At 36.2% G+C, this 21044-nt stretch overlaps 3 protein-coding genes and 2 long non-coding RNA genes across 7 annotated transcripts; all 5 read right to left on the bottom strand.

Moving 5' to 3' along the window:
• On the bottom strand, window positions 3034–5244 carry LOC109717333 (putative disease resistance protein At3g14460). Of its 3 annotated transcripts, XM_020243066.1 has the most exons (4): window positions 4993–5244; window positions 4574–4845; window positions 3217–4136; window positions 3034–3091 (listed from the first exon to the last, which is right to left on the bottom strand). In XM_020243066.1, exons 1-3 carry the CDS (start codon window positions 5213–5215, stop codon window positions 3243–3245), a joined length of 1389 nt encoding a protein of 462 aa, XP_020098655.1. In that variant the 5' UTR covers window positions 5216–5244; the 3' UTR covers window positions 3034–3091; window positions 3217–3242. The 3 variants fall into 3 exon arrangements, with proteins under 3 accessions (XP_020098655.1, XP_020098653.1, XP_020098654.1); XM_020243064.1 differs by having other exon boundaries at window positions 4574–5244; XM_020243065.1 differs by having other exon boundaries at window positions 3052–3091; window positions 3232–4136; window positions 4574–5244.
• Window positions 5376–7378, bottom strand: LOC109717528 (putative disease resistance protein RGA1). Its single transcript, XM_020243372.1, has 2 exons — window positions 5600–7378; window positions 5376–5429 (listed from the first exon to the last, which is right to left on the bottom strand). Exons 1-2 carry the CDS (start codon window positions 7376–7378, stop codon window positions 5376–5378), a joined length of 1833 nt encoding a protein of 610 aa, XP_020098961.1.
• Window positions 10219–10527, bottom strand: LOC109717339. Its single transcript, XR_002218168.1, has 2 exons — window positions 10390–10527; window positions 10219–10288 (listed from the first exon to the last, which is right to left on the bottom strand). It is a non-coding gene; the product is annotated as an uncharacterized LOC109717339 (long non-coding RNA).
• Window positions 10849–11844, bottom strand: LOC109717338. Its single transcript, XR_002218167.1, has 3 exons — window positions 11829–11844; window positions 11311–11419; window positions 10849–11220 (listed from the first exon to the last, which is right to left on the bottom strand). It is a non-coding gene; the product is annotated as an uncharacterized LOC109717338 (long non-coding RNA).
• On the bottom strand, window positions 12042–16774 carry LOC109717530 (disease resistance protein RGA2-like). The gene is made up of 3 exons (XM_020243373.1): window positions 16430–16774; window positions 13112–15902; window positions 12042–12749 (listed from the first exon to the last, which is right to left on the bottom strand). The coding sequence occupies exons 2-3, from the start codon at window positions 15833–15835 to the stop codon at window positions 12042–12044; spliced, it is 3432 nt and encodes a 1143-aa protein (XP_020098962.1). The 5' UTR covers window positions 15836–15902; window positions 16430–16774.

Here is a 21044-nt window from a genome sequence, read left to right on the forward strand (position 1 = left end):
AACTAGTATTTCTTAATAAGTTGTTAAAATTTTTCTAAAATAATAGATTTATTAAAAGTAATGTAGTGATTGATAAGAAAAAATTAGTTTAGTAATATCTATAAAAAAATAGTAAAGGGTAGAAACCAAAAATAAATCTAAAATATAATGTAAAGATTGATAAAACATAATAATACAATAATGTCTTTGAAAAAAAAGTATAATATAGCAAGTAAAGTCTAATACTGAAAGTACAGTATAGTAGAGTGTAATAAGTCTTGAAAGAAATCTATACTTATATATCTATATCTATACTTTTTTTTACTACATTAAAGGAGGGTTTGGGGACCATGGGGTGACACGTGTCCCCCCACCTCCCTCTTCTCTCACTATACATATATTTCATATATATAGTATCTATATAAATAAAATTTTAAATTTTCGATATCAAAATTTGAAATTTTGATACTTTCAAATTTCAAAGTTTTAATTTCCAAATTTTATATTCCAAATTTTAAATTACAAATTTTAAATTTTAATTTATAATATTTATTTTAAATTTTAAACTTCAAAATTTAAAATTTGAAATCCCTAAACTCTTTTTATTTAAATAAAATTAACTATTAAATTATTTTTATATAACTTTATTTAATTAATAATTAGACATAAAATTATATAAAAAATAAAAAACTAAAGGTTATTATAAAAATATTTTTATATCCGCAGCATCGCTATTAAATTATTTTCATATAACTTTATTTAATTAATAATTAGACTTATAAAATTATATAAAAAATAAAAAACTAAAAATTATTATAAAAATATTTTTATATCCGCAGCATCGCGCGGGTATTTCACTAGTATAATACTGAAGCTGAACATGAACAACCACTGCCACAAATGGTCCCACATCATCAAAATTCTGAAGCTCGTGATTTTCCTCAAATTAAGCAAATGCAATCAGTTTAAGCAGCAACTTAAGTGATGTCCTGCAATATTCTTGCCATAATAGAACACACAAATTACTAACTAAACAAATTTCCACAAATCTGGGTCTTCAAAATAAGTAATGTAATTAATTATACCTCTCTACTAAGAAATCAAATTAGTCCCACCACTTGCACTCAAATATGCTTCAGCTTGCTAATTGTTGGGTCTCCTAGGGAAGATTAATTAAGCATTAAAACAGAATAACCAGTAAGATTAAGCTACATTAAAGACGCTAATCACATTATATATATAGACTATGTACATGCAGTAGTCTTATTCCAATCCTGCACCAAGAAAAAAAAGGAGAATGTACACAAAGCAATAAAACTTTAACCATCCTTCGTAACAAGGACGAAATCAATAGACTAAAATAACAGGAGTCTTTTTAATTCATACAACACAGAGAACAAAAAGAAAATAGAAATACATAGGCAGTTTATTTTGGTCTTGTTACATTTATATAGAGAAATCGATATAGTGCTTAATTCGTTCTCGAACCACTAAACATAGAACATAAGCAACAACACTACAATTTTTTTGCGCAGCATCTACCAAATATACTCCAAATGTTGATACAATCTGCACTAAAAACTAAAACAGTTTTAACAAAATTGAAAGCATGATTTATACTACTGCTGAAATTGAGTTACACAAATTTAATCTGGTGCCTATTATACTGCAAAAAAAAACAAAAGAAAAAAGAAAAACAATAATAATCTGAAACACATTTAGAGCAATGTTTAACAACTTTTTTTTTGAGAAAAAAATAGCATGCTACCCGCTTCATTCATATAGTAGGTGAATTAAGCAACATGGGTGAGGCATCAAGGCCTCAAGGTTGATGGAGCCAAAAAGGAAAAAACAGGAGAACAGATGTTGTTTGCAAAGTACAGCTGATACCTCTATGCTGACTACGAGGTCTAACTATAGCTCTACGGATCAGGAATACCCCACTGAGCTATCAGATGTTTGATCTTATGAGTCCCACGGATCGGATCGGCCTGGGACTTCGCAAAAATGATTCCATTCCTAGTCACCCAAACCACCCACCAGCAAGCAATAATACCGCTTAAATCATTATTCGAGACCTTCCGTCCTTTCCATATATCCCACAGCTGGTGTGGGACCAGGCAATAATACCGCTTAAATGTTTAACAACTTCATCAGATAATAGACAGAAAAGTAAACAAGCTTATGACCAGGCAATGAGATTGGTTATTTGTGCAGGAATATTCAAACACTAAATTATATTTAGGATAGATGAATACAAATTGAGGAGAAATAAAATTGAAGCACTTAACCTCCCTGCCTCAAAAGATGGCAATTTTGTTTTCAAAGATTTACTGTTGATTTGGCTACAGAGGACGCGAAAAAAAAAGAAAAATGGAAAACATGGAATCTGACTCTAATCCTGCACCAAGAAAACTGAAGAACACAAGCATGTAGAAAGAAATTAGTCTTTTTTTCACTTTTAATTCCTAGAAATAGATTGATAGAAAACTCATAGAGAGCCATATATTACTCCAGCACTAATAAAATAGGAGAACATAAGCAGCAAAACTTTACTCTTATTATATATTCCTTAATAAAGAATTGATAGAAATATGAGTGTTATACCATTACTACAGTCCTGCACCAAGAAATTTAAGGAACTTCAAAAGCTTTTGTCACACTTCTCTCTTCCTTATTATGTTCTAACTCATCAACTAGTCATATTTAATTGTAGAAGGTAATTGATAGAGTGCATATAATATCATCATTACATTTTTTGTTTTACATGACTAATTTATTGCTTCAGTGTTCACGCCTAATAAGATATAATACCTGAACCACGAGCATAGGAAATCAAAGGCAAGAGATACTGAAACAGAAATTTTATTTAATTTCTAATACAAATGTGGAAGATATGTGATGCAGAGGGTAAGCAAATACTATAATATCTTTGTAATCACGCGCTGCGAGCACCATGTCCTGTAAGGAGTGATTAGCACTATAATTTCTTTTATACATGCACCCAAACCATAAATTAAGGGTACAAAATATAAAAATTTGTTTTGAGGATGCTAATTAAAAGCAAACCAGATTGCTCTTTCATTGTCTGAAAAGAAAAAGGCTAGTAGTCCTGAAACAAATGAAATAACCTTGTTAGTTAAGATCGAATAAGACGTAGTTCATTAAGACCAGAGTGAATTGCATTAATTACAGAGGGTAGCATGGGTAAGATGAAGGGTGGTAAAGTGAACATACAATATGCATCATCACCTTTGCAAATGCTAAAAAATCGTCAGATCAGGGATGTCGGCAATCTTGGGCCAATCAAGGCCTATATTCTCTTGGCATCGCTCCTTCAACACAGGGTGACACCCGGTGATGCATAGAGTACGCAGTGAAGCAGGCAGGTCTGGAAGTGACTGGATAAGATTAGCATTATACACTAGCAAACGCATGAGGAAGCATAGTTTTGTCATGCTCTGGGGTAGGGACTGAAGGGAGCATGCATTTTTTATGCTCAAAAAGTAGAGGGCACTGTGATTTTGCACCAGCCATTCCTCAGGTAAGGAAGTGAGTTGCGAAGCACCAAGGAGAGTCATCCTACTGATGGAGGAGAGACTCCTCAATGGCTCCATGAGCAGGAGTGCGTGGTGGTCAATTGATAGTCTACCAAGCTTCAAAAAGCAGTCAAGTGCATTCTTTTGGCTGACATTATTTGGAAATGGAGGCTGACGCAGGGAAACTTCAATTAGCTTGTCACACCCTTCAATTTCTAAAGAACGAAGAGACACAAGAGCTTGTATTCCACCAAATGATGATAGTTCTTTGCAGTTCTTTATCTCTAAACTGGAAAGCATTGTCCACCCTGCACACACTTGTGCTGGGGGAAGGGATGCTATCCTTGCACAATCGAGTAAATCCAAACAGGTAAGAGAGGCTAAATCTGCTGACCACAGCAATGGCACCTCAAGGTCGCCACATGACCCAATAGTGAGTTGACTGAGTATAGAGGGCAGTTGGATGTCTGAGATCCCACGTTTTGTCAACTTTGGGCACTTTTCTATACACAAGAATTTTAGGGGGTTGAATTTCCGAAAAAACTCTGTTGGAAGATATTCGAGCTTCTCACATTGTTTGATGGTTAAAGTTGCAAGAGCCTTAAAATGTTCTTGTTGCTGCAGAAAGAAAAGATGTAAGGATATTAAGTCAGGGCAATCACAGCCATGCAAATATATAAATTGGTGTTTTAATATAAGGGTAAACTTCAAATGCTCTTTTGTTGTTTGACTCATTTTCACCTTGCCACCTTGTGGTTCAAAAAGTTTCATTTCACCCTCATGCAGTTTAATTTTTTATTTCACTAAAAAATTCTATATGACATAGAGTGGCAAATAAAAATTTTTAAAAAACCACAAGGTGGCAAAGTAAAAAATGCGCTAAATGATAGGGGGGCCAAAGTGCAACTTTTTGAAACGCAGGGTTGCAAAGAGAAAAATGAGCTAAACCATAGGGAAGCAAAGTGAAACTTTTTGAACCGCAGAGGAGCAAAGTGATGAGCTAAACCTTGGGGTAGGTAATAGGTAATTTGAAGTACACAAAATAGAGCACTTACATTGTTGTTTCCGCAATCTTGATTTATTGTTGAAAGAGCAGTCAATCCAACATCAGAAATTTTCATTCGTCTTAGATTGCGAGGCAGAGTAGGAATTCCCCTCAAATTAGGGCAGCCAATAATCTCCAGAGAATGAAGTAGAGGAAACATGCATCCATCATCTACTCCAATCCACTCCTCCAAGTTAGGCATGTATAATAAGAATAGCTGCTTCAACGATGGAAAGGCACATACACCGCTGCTCCCGTAGAATGAACAACATATGTGCTTTACTGCATGTAGTTTACACAGGTAAAGACGGTTAAGCAAAGGCAGGTCCCCAAGAGGTGGGAGGTGCTCCCATCCTTCACAATCAATCAGTTCGATGGATGTCAAGTTGATGAGAGACAGATCTGTCATCCAACAAGGAGATTTCACACCTTTGTAATTTTGAATACGCAATCTCTTGAGATTGATATGCGGGCAGAGGTTATCAAGGAGCTGCTCATCCGTCTCTACACAACTGGAGCGGTCTCTGGACCATCCCAATGACAATGATTTGAGATATTCTTTCTCGTTCAACTTGGCCTCCATAACTTCTTCAGAACTCCTCACATTTTCAAGTTCTCTAACGCACAAATGACGAAGGTCTCTTAGGTTCATTAGTTCACCGATTTTGTAACCACTCTCCTCTCGGACTACAAAATTTTTTAACTTGTGGATGAAGGGTAGTTTGCTAATATAACGAATATTTTTTATCATACCATGACGATCATCTAACGAACGCAAATTGACCAAGTTAGTCAAGCCATCATATTCAATATTATACGTGCCTATTCCAAAAGTCAAGAGCTTCAGGAATTGTAGGTGATAAAGCCTACAAAGAGATGAACGAATGAAGCCCATGAAACTTTCATCTATTACCACTCTTTCCGAAAGAGATAGGTAGCGGAGGTGTATCAAGCTATTAAGTGCATAGGGCATTTTATAAAAGTCAAAAGTCACATGCATACTCAGTAAGCGTAAGTTTTTAAATCCTTTTATAACCTCACTAAACACAAGTAAATGATCTGTATTATGCTCATGATTCTCTTCAACAGATACGACAAGAGTGCGCAAGTTCTTAAGATTGGAGATCTCTCTAATGGAAAGAAGATTTGTGCTTTCAACAGATAAATGTCGAACTGTCCGTGGAATAGTATTTCCTACAATATCACCTCCTATTCTGATGCATTCTCCGAGAGAAACAGATTGTGCTAGGTCATGCAGCAGATCGTGCATAACATAAGATTTAGAAATTTCAAACCCATAATCATTGGTTTTGCGAGTAAAGAATGATTTTCTTGTCAGGAGATCTAAATATTCCTCTCCGATATCTTCTGGCCTCCGCTTTCCACATATAGACTGCGGAATCAGACCTGAACCCATCCACATATAGACCAACTCTTTCTTCTTAAGCATGTAATCTTGTGGAAATATACTACAATATCTAAAGCAGAGTTGTAAGTTTGTCGATAAGTGATCGTAGCTTAATCTCAAAATTGTCATGATGTCGTCCTTTCTATGTTGCAATTCCACAATGTCTTCTTTCAAGATTCTTTTCCAATAGCCATAATCCATGCAGGAGTTTAGGAGCCCTCCCATAACCTTTATTGCCAATGGGCATCCTCCAAGCTTCTTTGCTATCTGCTTGCCAATCAATTGCAAGTTTTTATAATCATCTGGGTTCACACCAAGAAAAGCGTGCTTATTGAAAAGCGACATACAATCGCTCTCCTTCAACCCATTTAGATTTAAAGATTCCTTTTTACATTGCATCACTTTTGCCACCATATCTGCAACTGAACCCATTCGAGTTGTCAAAAGGATCTTGCTTCCTCTTTGTCCAAGTTTCAAAGGAGCAACTAATTTCTCCCACTCTATCGCATTATCATCATTCCAAACATCATCTAGCATGAGCAAAAAGCGCTTCGACAAAATTTTCTGTTTAAGGATATAATGGAGCGCATTTAGACTCTTGTCGCCAAAACTCTCACTACTTGCACCTTCTAACATCTTTCTTGTTATCACAGTTGCATCAAAGTCTTGAGAAACGCAAACCCACATAATCGGGTCAAAGTACTCTCGCACTCTGTCGTCGCTATAAACTAGTTGAGCAATGGTAGTCTTCCCGAACCCACCCATACCAACAATGGTAAAAGCAGAGACGTCCGTATCTCTCGGTTTGATCAACCATTCGACTATCAAGTGCCTCTCCTCGTCTCGTCCGAGCACCTCACTTTCGGTTAACAAGGAGCTAGTCTCGCGAGCATTCCGGACTTCCTCAATCTTACGACGCTTAACGCCAGGGCCATATAACCCAGTAACAAGTTGAAGGAGTGGCCCCATACCGTCAACGACCCGATCCAACCCCTTGACGGCCTCCCTCAACCTCTTCAGTGTGTCATCGCTAAAGATACGATTAACGAAACTGTCAAACTTTCTCCTACATTTAGAGAGAATGCCACGCACCTCGTCATCTCGATCTTGTACTATCTTCTCTAGCTCGTAGTACTCCAGCTCGTCGAGCGCGTCCTCTGCGCACTCCACAGCATCTCTGAGCTGCCACAGCCACGTATCCAGCGCCTTGTTCTGCGCCATGACCATCGCACCCTCCTCGACCGCAGTCAAGACTGCCTGGACCTGCGGAAGGGCGTGCTGCAGCCGTTCGAGCTCGTCCTGCATGCCGCCGGCCGCCGGGTACACCTCGAGGTAGGATGAGCAAGTGCTGACGAGATTCTCGATGATCGCCGACGCCGCCGATTCGGCTATGAAAGGTAAAGCCATAACCCTCCAGATAATAAGCTCAAACCACAGCTACTTCACCACCGCTCAGGCAACTCATCAAACACTTGGAGTGCCAAAAAGATAGAGAATGAGGAAAGAGTAACGCTGAAAACAATCACTCTCACTTATTAGGTAATATACACAGCAGGTATATATGGCATCTCTCTTCATGCAAATTAACTGCATGCAGACAAAAAATTAAAAGGAGGATACAGTTTGGGGAAGACTGACATGTGATCGATTTCACATGACCGTAGGTTCTGCCGACTTGTTTGAGAATCCATGCCCCCAGTCCTGAACTCACATAATTAATTAATCATATTCAGGGCCGTGTAATCCTCGCCCCCACGGCACCGCTGTACTGAGGGAGCAGTTACACTTTTGACGCTCAAACTGTACCTTTTTAGTTCTTGAATTTTAATTCATTGTATTCTGGTCTTAACGAGAGTGAGACTGTAGACCACCTATTCATGGGATGTGACTTTTTCAGAGCTTTATCTCTATAAGTCAGCTCTTCGTATATGTAATACTGCCGATTCGCTCCGGGATGAGAGCCGGCATAAAAGTGGAGTGCTGGGCGAAACGAAATTAGCGACAATTGCCGCAACACGGTGGATCGTTTGGTTGGAGCGGAATAAAAGAATTTTTCAAAATTCTAAACGAATGGTAGGCGGCTTAGGGACTCAGATACGCTCTTTTAGAAACACCTAAAATCCTTTTTGCTACTTTTTTTTCCCTAAAAAACAGATGCCGAACTGCTTCAGATTATAGCTGAGTTCATCTTCCAAATGAATGAAACGGTAACATGCTATCTATTCTCAAAAAAAAGAAAAGAATTTTAATTCGTTGTAATTTTTGACTTGAATTGTGAGATGTGTGACAAGTGTCCGAACTTTAATTTGCCGTAATTTTTTACTTGAATTATGAGGCGTGTACCACTTTAGTCTTCGAACTTCAATTAGTTGCAATTTCTCATAGTTGGAGCAAAAATTGCAACAAATTAACCAGTGCCCTCTTAATAAAATTATTAAATTTTATTTAAAAATAATTGATTTGTTAACCTTAGTATAGAGATTGGTGAGAGAAAATAAAAAGTTTAGTGATATATATGTATGAGAAAAGAAAATATAATTAAGCCTGTAAATAGTTATAAATTTTGGATAATAACAAATAACGACCCTTTCTCTTACCATTGATGATACCTTAATAACATCTAATTGATTTGAGTCTTTGATTTACAAATAAGTGAGGAGCAACTGCAATGCACCAAATTATTACCTGCACCTGGTGTACGAGTACATATCTATGCACCGCATCTCTAAAATGGACAAATGTTTTGGACAAATGTTTTAGAGCTACGAAAATTAAAATCTAACTCACCGTCAATGTGAAAGTGATTTTAGACCCAAAAATGATTTTTTCCTTTCATAAAGCATTTGATAACTTGTTTTCAAAATCTAATTCTGTATTTAAAATCAATTTTCTGAGTTTAGAGATCCAAAATCAGAAGTATTTAAAACCTGCTTCTTAAATCTGAATCTAATTTTGAACTCAAATTTTAAGCTTAAATTTTATTTTAGATTCAAATTTTAAATTTAAATTAGATTTTTAAAATTTTAAATCTTAAATTTTAAGTATCAATTTACTTTTCAAAATTTTGAATTTAGATATTATTTTTAGATTTTAAATCTCAATTTTTAAATTCAATTTCAAATTTGAAATTTAAGCTAAAGTTTAAATCTTGTCTATGAAATTTGAAAATTTTGGACATCGAATTTTTTTATACATAAAATTTTGGACACTACCTTTTTAAAATAAAAAAAAAAAAATTGAAACGATTTCTGTTGTTCTACTCAAGCCTTCGTTTGGATTGAGGGAGATTTGTGTTACGTGCGGTGAAAAAGTACATTTAAATACCTATTGTTTTCCGTAGTATATTGCGTTACGAATATCACGATGAGTTGGTTACGATATATTTTCTGCGGTCCACACGGAGAACGACAGAAATATCTCTTAGTTTTTTTCTCAACTCCATTATTCTAATACGTTAGATAGACTCAATACCAACTAAGCCTAAATCGTTTACAAATCTCATAATGTTTTTTAATCTACTCTTTTTAGAATATTTTAGGTTTAATTATATTAGACCAAATGTATGTTGTGTGGTGCATATTAGCGTATGTATACACTGGGTAACAGGCATTTTTTCTTCCGCATAATTGGTGTTTGGTAAACATAAACTTAGTAAAAATAGTTTAAGAGATATTAAATTATAGAAAAAATAATAATCCACTTGTTAGTATTTGGTTTGGCATAAAACGAAATTGAGATTGAAGCACAAGTATTCTGTTTGAAAGAAAAGAAAATAAAATATGTAGGAAAGTAGATGTGTGATGGATGACAAATACTGACTTTTTAGTTTTTATTTTTTCATCCGAAAATAATTTGCAAAATCGTATACGGTGCGTCTCTTAAAGTATATAATTATTTGTCACTGGAAAGTGTAAAATACGCAAACCAAATCTCCTAAAATCTAATATTAATATTCGACCGAAAAACTATTTTCGACCTGAGCTATTTATTTGAATGCATGAATATCTTATTCGGTCTCTCTGTTCTATTTATTCAAGAACTGTATAGTATTTGGTAGATTAGAATTTTCATAAATTTAATGGTTTTAATTATCTTTTTGCAAACAAAACTGAAACAACCAATAGTTAATAGAGGTATTAAACTTCACCAAATTTTCACTTTAACTAACTCAAATAACTCAAATAAAAAAAAAAAAAAAAAAAACTATACTAGAACCTAAGAACGGTGTCAAAAAAATAAAAATAAAAAACAAATTGTGAAGTTGAGGGGCCTATTTCGCAATGGCCTATAATTGCATAGGTTTCATTACAATTTTACCTCAAAATAAAAAAAAAAAAAAAATGTATATGTATGCAACAGTTCGAAAATTAAGGAACTGCAGAAAGGAATGTAGACAGAAAATTTGAATCAAAACGAACCTTACAGAGATTGCAGACTGAACTGAACATAAGCAACAGTTGTCGGTCTGTTCGAGTTTTGAGTGTGCTTTTCTGTGTTCAATGCATCAGGAAATTAATTTTTTTTCTCTTTTGGAAAATCGTAAAGAAATTAATTTTCATTTTACGATGAGATGTCGGCCTGAGTATTATCGACGGAGTATCTGTCAAATTTACTCCGGAAAGTGGATACAACCTGCATTAGAAACTTGAAAAGGTTTAACAAAATTTAGAGTGGACACAAGTTCAATCTGGGTGCTTGTTATACTGCTAAAAAATATATAAAAATTGAAAACACATCTTAAAGCAATGTTTAGACCATGGATGTTTTAGCTACCTCAAAGAAGCTCAACAACTTCAACATATAACAGACAACAACAGAACAAGCTTATGACCAGGCTATGCGATTTGCTATTTGCGCGGGAATATTCGGACACTAAATTGAGGAGAAACAAAATTGAAGCATTTAACCGCCCTGCCGCAAAAGAGGGCAATTTCTTTCTTAAAGATTTTACATTAGTTTGGCTGCTATATATACACATACACACACACACAAAAATACATGGAATCTTAATCTGATCCTGCACCAACAAATTCATGTAAGAAATTAGTCTTTTTTTTGATATTCTTATGAATAAATTGATGGACCATGACCATGTATGCGAGTCATATATGACAATAAGAGCCTTTTTCACTATTGCACCAAAGAAGAAAAAGAAGAGAGAATAGGTAGTAAGATTTTAATACTGTTTTATGCCCGATAAGGGAAAATAGATTCGAGCGCCAATACGGAGTCCTAATCCTTGCATGTTCCTGCACTACCAAAATAGAACATAAGCAGCTACTCTTGCTTTATATTCTTGAAAATTTTGAGAGAAATATATATACATAGGAGTGCTATACCATTACTACAGCCCTGCACCAAGAAATTTAACAAACTGAAAAAGCTTTCGTCATGCTTCTCTTATGTTCGAACTCATCATCAGCCAGACTTCGCATCTTGTTTGTACTCCTAGAGAGAGGAATTACTGCACAATTAGTCATATTTAACTTTAGAAAGCAATTGACATGCTAGCAATTAACATATGTTATATTCATTACATTGTTTGTTTTATATATAAGACCAATCCGTCCGGCAAGCACAAGGTATTATATATAGGAGGCAATTAGTGCTTTATTCCCTTTTTATGTATCCAAATCATAAAATGAGAGTACAAAATGTAAAAATTCCATTGAGGATGCTAATTAAAAATGAAACCCGACTGCTCTTGCATTATCTGAAAAAAGGTAAGCAATCCCGTAAGAAATGATAATTTGTTAAGACTGAATGAGATGTATGTATGTAGTTCATTAAGACTGAAATGAATTGCATTATTTATACAAAGGTTATGAGATGAAGGCGGGTGGTAGAGTGTACGTACAATATGCATCATCATCCAACCTGCAAATGCATGTTCAATCCTGCATTAACGGAATGTTGGCAATCTTGGGCCAATCAAAGGCCTATTCTCTGGCATCGCTCCTTCACATAGGGTGACACGTTGGACTAGACACGCAGTGAAGTAGGCAGATCTGGAAGTGACCGGATAGAATAGCATCTTTCACACTCAAAATGACGAGGGGACACAGTTTTGTCATGCTCGGGTAGGGACTGAAGGGAGCGTGCATTCCATATGCATAATTTGTTCGAGGGCAGCGTGATTTTGTAGTAGCCATTCCTCAGGTAAGGAGGCGAGTCGTGAAGCATCAGAGAGAGTCAACGAGCAGACGGAGGAGAGACTTCTCAATGGCTCCATGAGCAGAAGCGCGTGGTGGTCAATTGATAGTCTACCATTCTTCAAAAAGCAGTCCAGTACTGTATTCTTTTTTTGGCCGACATCATTTGGGAACGGAGGCTGCAGCAGAAGGGCAACTTCAATTAGCTTGTCACACCCTTCAATATCTAAAGAACGGAGGGATACGAGAGCTTGTATTCCACCAAATGATGACAGTTCTTTGCAGTTCTTTATGTCTAAGCGGGAAAGCATCGTCCACCGTGCACACACTTGTGCCGGGGGAAGGGATGCTATACTTGCACAATCGAGTAATTCCAACCATATAAGAGAGGTTAAATCCGCTGACCACAGCAGTGGCACCTCGAGGTCGCCAAATGACCAAATAGTGAGATGACCGAGTACAGAGGGCAGTTCGATGTCTGAGATCCTACGTTTTGTCAACTTCGGGCAATTTTCTATGTGCAAGGTTTTTATGGCTTTGAATTTCCCAAAAAGCTCCGATGGAACATATTCGATCTTCTTACAGTGTCTGATGACTAAGTTTTCAAGAGCCTGAAAATGTTCTTGCTACCGCAAGAAAGAAAAGATGTAAAAGATATTTAAGTCCGGGCAATCACAGCCATGCAAATACGAATTGGTGTTTGGATACAAGGGTAAAGTTTAAATTGCCCCCGTGTGATTTAACTCATTTTAAACTTGCCACCTTGCAGTTCAAAAAGGTTTTACTTTGCCCTCCTGTAGTTTAATTTTTATTTCATCAAAAAAGTTCTATATGAAATAGTGTGGCCAATTAAAAATATTTAAAAAATACTTTTTGAACAACAGGGAGGGGGGTGCGAAATGATACTTTTTTGAACTACAGGAGGGGCAAGTGAAAATGAGCTAAACCTCAGGGGAGAAATTTAAAGTTTACAAAATAAAGCACTTACATTGTTGTTTGCGTAATCTTGATTTATTGTTGGAAAAGCGGTCAATCCGACATTATAAATATGCAAACTTCTTAGACCATAATGCAGAGTAGGAATTCTCCTCAAATTAGGGCAATCAGAAATAGACATAGACTGAAGTTGAGGAAACATGCACCTATCATCAATTCCAATCCAATCCTCCAAGTTAGGCATGTCCCATAAAAGTAACTTCTTCAACGATGGAAAGACACATCCATTGTTGCTTCCAAAGAATGAACAATCTATTTGCTTTATTGCATGCAGTCCCTGCAAGAAAAGATGCCGGAGCGAAGAAAACTGCCAAAGAGGCGGGAGGTGCTCCCATCTTTTACAATCGATTAGCTCGATGGATGTCAAATTGACAAGAGACAGATTTGTCATCCAACATGAAGATTTAGCACCTTGGTATTGTTGAATGCGCATTTTCTTGAGATTGATATGTGGACAGAGGTTATCGAGGAGCTGCTCATCCGCTTCTGCACTATTGGAGTGGCCTTCAGACCATCGCAATCCCAATGATTTGAGATATTTTTTCTCGTTTAAATTGGCCTCGATGGCTTCTTCAGAACTCTTCACATTTTCAAGTTTCCTAATACACAGGTGACGAAGGTCCCTGAGGTTCTTTACTTCGCCGATTTTGTAACCACTCTTCTCTTGAACGATAAAATTTTTTAATATGTGGATGAAGGGTAATTTGCTAATATAAGGAATATTTTCTATCACATCATCGGAAACATCTAATGAACGCAAATTGACCAAGTTGGTCAAGGCATCATATTCAATGCTTTCATTCACAACTTTCTGTAGTGAAAGAGATAGGTAGCGGAGGTGTATCAAGCTACTAAGTGCATTGGGCAGTTTATAAGAGTGAAAATTCACATCTAAGATCAATAAGCGTAACTTTCTAAACCCTTTTATAACCTCGATAAATTCAAGTGCATGATCTGCATTATGCCTATTGTCCTCTTTAACAGAAATGACTAGAGTGTGCACATTCTTAAGATTGGAGATCTCTCTAATAGAAAGAAGATTAAGCATTTCGACAGATAAGTGTCGAACTGTTTTTGGAATAATATTTTCTGCAACATCACCTCCTATTTTGATGCATTCTCCTAGAGAAACAGATCGTGCTAGGTCATGCAGCAGATCGTGCATAAAATACTTTTTAGTAATTTCCACCCTATTATCATGGGTTTTACAGGTAAAGAATGATTTTCTTGTCAAAAGATTTAAATACTCCTTTCCGATATCCTCTGGCCTTTCCCTGCCACAAATAGATTGTGGAATCAGACCCGAACCAATCCACATATTGACCAACTTTTTTCTCTTAAACATATGATCCTGCGGAAATAAACTACAATATCTAAAGCAGAGTTGTAAGTTTGTGGATAAGTGATCGTAGCTTAATCTTAAAACTTTCATGATGTCGTCGTTTCCTTGTTGTAATTTCACATTGTCTTTTTCCAGGATTTTCTTCCAATATTCATAGTCCATGCAGGAGTTCAGCATTCCTCCCATGACCTTTATGGCCAATGGGCATCCTCCAAGTTTCTTCGCTATCTGTTCGCCAATCAGTTGCAAGTTTTTATAATCATCAGGATTCACACCGAGGAATGCATGCTTATTGAAAAGCAACATATAGTCGCTCTCCTCCAACTTATTTAGATTTAATGATTCCTGTTTGCATTTCATCACTTTTGCCGCCATATCTGCAACCGAACGCATCCGAGTTGTCAACAGGATCTTGCTTCCTCTCTGTCCGAATTTCAAAGGAGCAACCAATTTCTCCCACTCCGTCGTTTTATCATCGTTCCAAACATCATCAAGTATGAGCAAAAACCTCTTCGACGTTAGTTTTTGTTTAAGATTCTCATGGAGTGCATGTAGACTGTTGTCGCCAAAATGCTCCCTACTTACACATTCTAAAATCTTTTTTGTTATCACAGTTACATTGAACTCCTGAGAAATGCAAACCCACACAATCGGGTCGAAGTACTCTTGCACTCTTTCGTTGCGATAGACCAATTGAGCAAGAGTGGTCTTCCCGATCCCGCCCATACCAACAATTGTAAAAGCGGAGACATTGACATCGGCATCTCCCGGTTCGATCAGCCATTCAACTATCAGGTCCCTCTCCTCGTCTCGTCCGAGCACCTCACTTTCGGTTAGCAAGGAGCTAGTCTCGCGAGCATTCTTAATTTCCTCGAGTTTCTGACACTTAACGCAAGGGCCATATAACCCAGTAACAAGATGAAGGAGTGGCCCCATACCAGCAATGACCCGATCCAACCCCTTGACGGCCTCCCTCAACGTCTTCAGTGTGTCATCGCTAAAAATACGATTAACGAAACTATCAAACTTTCTCTTGCAGTTAGATAGAATACCACACACCTTGTCATCTCGATCTCGTATAGCCTTCTGTAACTCGTAGTACTCCAGCTCGTCGAGCACGTCCTCCGCGTTCTCCACGGCGTCTCTGAGCTGCCACAGCCACGTTTCTAGCGCCTTGTTCTGCACCATGACCGGCGCACCCCCCTCGACCGCAGTCAAGACTGCCTGGACCTGCGGAAGTGCGTGCTGCAGCCTTTCGAGCTCGTCCTGCATGCCGCTGGTCGCCGGGTACACCTCGAGGTAGGATGAGCAAGTGCTAACGAGATTGTCGATGATCGCCGACGCCGCCGATTCGGCTATGAAAGGTAAAGCCATTATTAGGATCCTCCTAATAGCTCCAGCTCCTACTACTCCACCACTACTCGGGCAATTGATCAAGCTCCTGCAGTGAAAAAGTTGGAGAAAGAGGAAGGAGAGGTTGAGCTTGCAACGAAGAAAGATTAATTAGGAGGAATAATTAAGTTCTTGCATGCTGACATCCAACGTGGAGCACACCTACTAAGAAATAAAGCATGGCTGCTTTATTCGACAACAAAATTAAGCCCCCTACTAATTAAGTGGGTGTTTAATTTGATTCCCCAATTTTCTTTTTTTTTTAAAAAAAAAAATGAAAACCAGTGTTTTTCGGAAAAAAATATATATAATTTTTATTTTTTGAATAGGGAAGACAATTTTCGGATAAAATTTAGAAACTAAACAAGCTAAATTTAAAAAAAAAAAATCAGCTAGAAAATTATTTTCAAAAATATTTTTTCAGAAATCAAACACCCCCCTAAAACCTAAATCAAAATATGCCCACTTTAATTCAGTAGCAAGCAAGCAAGTTAAGAGTCTTGAGACAAGCAGTTGTTTCAAATTAATTTCTAACAAGCATATAGCTAGGACAAATATACCAAAGAAAAAACTTACAGGTCAAGCCATAATCCTCGATGATCGCCGACGCCGCCGATTCGGCTATGAAAGGTCAAGCCATAATCCTCCAGCAGATAATTAATAAGCTCAAACCACAGCTGCTACTGCACCACCGCTCAGGCAATTCATCAAACACTTGGAGTGCCAAAAAGATAGAGAACGAGGGAAAAGGAAAAGAGCATATAGGTTGGGGAAGACTTACATGAGATTTCACATGACCGGAGGTTCTGCCGACATCTTTGAGAATTAATCCACGCCCCAGTCCTGAACTCACACAATTAATTAATCAAATCCAATTAAGGTCGTGTTTCCACGCCCCCACGGCACCGCTAAACTGATGGTGCAATTAGTGGCCCCTATTAGTGGATTAAACGTAAGGGTGTGTTTGGTTCCACGTAAAACTGTGGAAAAAAAATTTTCGGTGGAAAAAAAAATTTCAGTGGAAAAAAGTTTTACGTCGTTTGTGTTTGGTTTGTAGGAAAAGAAAAGTAGTTTTTCATGACAGTTGTTTGATTGAAAGAAAAGAAAAAATAGATAAAAAACTATTTAATATATTTTTTATTATATATATTATTAGTATATTGTAATTATTATATATATATTCTCTAATTATATATATTATATATTATTAATATATAATAATTATCATAATATATTTAATTATTATAATTTATATATTATATATTATATAATAAATATTATATTATATAATAAATATGTATATAATATATTAATAATATATATTTAATATTATAAAATAATTATTATATATTTATAAATAAAATATTATATAATATATATTATATAAAAAATAAAATTATTAAATATATATATATATATATATATATAATTAAAAAGAGAGAGAGAGCTAGGTTCACTGCTCTCTCTCTCTCTCTCGGTCCACGAGGTGAAGCACACCTCGTGGACCGCGCGCAAAAAGATGGAGCCGCACCTGTGAGCCCCGACTTTGCTCTCTCTCTCTCTCGGTCCACGAGGTGAAGCACACCTCGTGGACCGCGCGTAAAAGGATGGAACCGCGCCTGTGAGCCCCGACAATTTCACTGTAGCTTTTCATTTTCCGCTCGGACAGAGCGGAAAACGAAAACACGATTTTTCCGCCTATTCGTAAAAAAAAATTTCGGAGAAAAATTTTTTACAGAGAACCAAACAATGGAAAACTATTTTTCAACTGAAAAAAAATTTTCGGACTCATTTTACATGAATCCAAACACGCTCTAAGTGTAAATTACACTTTCGTGCTCAAACCATACACTTTAGTTCTCAAATTTTAATTCAGTGTAATTTTTGGCTCGATGTGTGAGATGCGTGACAAGTCCTTGAACTTCAGTTCTTCGCAATTTTTGGCTCGAACTATGAGGCGCATAACACTTTAATCTCGAGCTTTAGTTGTACTTTCTCACAGTTGGAACAAATTAACTGGTACTTTGCCGGTGTGTTATAGACAATTCTAAATGTTTTCTTTCATGAAAACAAACTCTAAATTTCTGTACGAGATGATGATGAATTGTTCACGGTCTTTAGCCTAAACCTTAAACCATAAACCCTATACATCATCTTAAATAGTCTATACTGAAAGTAAGTAATTAATGTTGCTCAATTTTTAATACATAAAACTTTTAGTCTTTAAAGAAATAATAAATCATTTACCGTTCTCCGAATGTAATAAATTATTCACTATTTTTTTTTCTTTTCATTCATCCCGACTCAGAATGATTGATTTATTTGCTATGTAAATTTTAGGGGCTTTTGTTTATATATCTTCTACTACTATTCAATTTTTTTAAATTTATACATCCCCTTTATTCTCAAAATGTTCTTCTAAACCTCAAATCTCATTAGTAAATACTATAGTTATGGATATATTGAAGAAATTTTATAAAATCAATGAAGCCATTTTGCGAGACCAAAAATATATTAGATATCTTTTGGTCAATTTCATGTATGCTTCTTGATAAGGGGAGGAAATGAAATGGAAGTTTCATAGAGAAGACTTTCAAGTCAAAGTGCTGGAAATTTTTCCACACTCCTAAATAAATTCTAACCAAAATTTTCCGCACTTCAAGACAAATCTAAAACAAATATTCAAACTTTTATCGAAAACGAATTCAAATGGGATGGATTAATTTAATACTAAATGGATATCATTTCGGATACAGATATAAAAGCCGAAAACTAGTCTAATTTAGATTCAATATAATATATTTGAATATATGGCAAAAAGAAATAATTGTTTCGAGTTAGAGTTTTCAGGTTCGGGTTTCGAATTTTTGGTAAGGTTTGGGTCTGGATATAAATTTTAAAAATTCGTCAGATTCAAATTTTAATTTTAAATTTTGAGTTTGGTAGTCAAGATTGGATTCAGATTTTTTTTTAAAACCTGCCCCAAATTTGATCAGTTGACGTTACATACACGCCTTCCAACTCATCCGAATCAATGAAAGTCAAAATCATAGTTAGTTAATTCGCGATTAAGCGAATTATTCGCGAATTTTTGAATATACGAATTAAACGGTCTGTTTCCGTATTTTTTCAAAAAGTTTGGAAAAAAATGCGTCTACTTCCTCAAAAATAATTATTCGCCAATTATTCACGATTCGCGAATGGTTCGTCCAAAAAAACGGCGCTTGCTGACGCGGATTTGCAGCCGAGGGTCGCGTCGTCGCCGCTCTCATCGCCGAGCTTGTCCGGGTCATCGTCCTCCTCCTCCGCCTCCTTGGCCGGCGCCGGGAGCAAGAGCCACGGCGGCAGATCCGGCCTCATCGTCGTCCTCCTCCGTCGCCATGGCCAGCGCCAGGACCAAGAGCCGCGGCGGCGGATCCGCCCGAGGCCCCACGGAAAAGAGGAAGTGGAACAGTATAAAAATCACGGCTTTTTGGGGCATAGATCATGCGCGGTCCACTGCATGAGAGGGAGGTCCACTCATTACATATATATATATATATATATAATTTTATTTTATAAATATTTATTTATTTATTATATATAATATTTTATTTTTATATAGAAATATTATTATATAATATTTTATTTATAAATTTGTAATTATTTTTTAATATTTCTAAATGTATAACTTTTTATATATTATTAATATATGTTTNAACTCTTATATATTATTAATATATGTTTATTATAATTTTAAATATATTTAATCTACATATAAAAATTATAATAATAATATATATAGTATATTAATTATTATATATATTTATTATATAGCCGAATTTTTTATTCCGAATTTTTAATTGGTGAATATATAATATCCGTATAAATCACATATCCGAATAATTACCAAATTCGCTTTTTAGCCGTATTTTTCAACGAATTTAAAAATTAAAAGACGAATTTTATCCGAATTATACCCGTACCGAATTTTTGCCGAATCCGAATTAACTAACTATGGTCATAATAAAAAAAGTGGCCTCGAAAAAAACTTAAAAGTCACCGACTATACCCTTTTCACTTGCGTGATTGTTTAACTAGTATAGGAACCCACGCAAAACAGCGGATAAAATTGTTTTAATAAAAATTTATAAATTAAATGAGCAAATATAGAATATAAAAAAAAGAAGGCTATAATCATATTTGATTGAAATTAATAATTAAAAAATACGTTAAAGCTTTCATAATGGAATTATAATTCAATGAAAAATAACGAAAGACAAAAAGGACTATAGAATAAAAAAATTTGTTACATAAAAATCAGTCCCCTTTGTACCCTTGTCTAAAGCATTCTCTACCGAGGCCAACTATTTCATGAGGTAACAAAGCGCCTTCAACTCTTTCCTAGCAACTCCATATCTTAACCAATACTTCTAGTCCTTAGGAGCATTAGAGGAAAGGGAGGCACCTCCTTCACATAACTATACATTACAAATTTAAGTACAAGTATTACACATCTTTTATATATATAATATAAAACTAACAAAAAAATTTGTACATAAAAGAAAAAAAAAAAAAAGCATACTGTTGTAGAGAGAAAGAATAAACATCATCAAATTCCTCAATTTTAACCATTAATGTAGTAACCCTGCAATATAGCAGTTGAGGCTTGTCGACAGCTCTGGTGAGTGTCGGGACAAGCCCGGGTCGCATTGGCGCGAAATGGATGCCAAACGGACTCTGTGGGAATGCGAGCGCAGCTGGTATTATGAAAATCCGCGAAATAGCAGATTTTCTGCCACTTGTACCGGTACAAATTTTGGAATGTACCGATACAAGCTTGATGGCTATACCGGTACAACCATCAGGAATGTACCGGTACAATTGCTACGCAGACTACTCTCGGGTTGCCCATTTGTACCGGTACAAACGTGCGTGTACCGGCACACTTTGGTAGGTGAGAAGGCAATTCAGTTTTTTTCACCTCGTTTGTATCACCATCCCTTTTCCCTCTCTATATAGGATTGAGAGAACAGAGAGGAGAGGATTTTTACTCTCTCTCTCTCTTCTCCTTGTGCTGGACGTGGGTAGCGGAGGAACTTGGGTGGAGTTCGGGTGTCGTCGACGTCGCGCCGCGGTACCGTTCGAGCGTGTATTCGTCGTCGTGGTGCTGCGAGGAGGCTGGGTGAGCGTGGATTTTCGCCGTCCTCGA

The sequence above is a fragment of the Ananas comosus genome, linkage group 11 (assembly GCF_001540865.1).
Source record: "Ananas comosus cultivar F153 linkage group 11, ASM154086v1, whole genome shotgun sequence".
Taxonomy (NCBI): Eukaryota; Viridiplantae; Streptophyta; class Magnoliopsida; order Poales; family Bromeliaceae; genus Ananas; species Ananas comosus.

Coding starts and splice junctions, on each gene's coding strand:
- LOC109717528 (XM_020243372.1), bottom strand. CDS start 7,378: ATGGCTTTACCTTTCATAGCCGAATCGGCGGCGTCGGCGATCATCGAG. Junction 5,430..5,599: donor ATTTACTTGTGTTTAGTGAG/GTTATAAAAGGA, acceptor ATCTCTTTGTAG/GCTTTATCACCTACAATTCC.
- LOC109717333 (XM_020243064.1), bottom strand. CDS start 5,215: ATGAACCTAAGAGACCTTCGTCATTTGTGCGTTAGAGAACTTGAAAAT. Junction 4,137..4,573: donor AAGATTGCGGAAACAACAAT/GTAAGTGCTCTA, acceptor TTCTTTCTGCAG/CAACAAGAACATTTTAAGGC.
- LOC109717530 (XM_020243373.1), bottom strand. CDS start 15,835: ATGGCTTTACCTTTCATAGCCGAATCGGCGGCGTCGGCGATCATCGAC. Junction 12,750..13,111: donor AAGATTACGCAAACAACAAT/GTAAGTGCTTTA, acceptor TTCTTGCGGTAG/CAAGAACATTTTCAGGCTCT.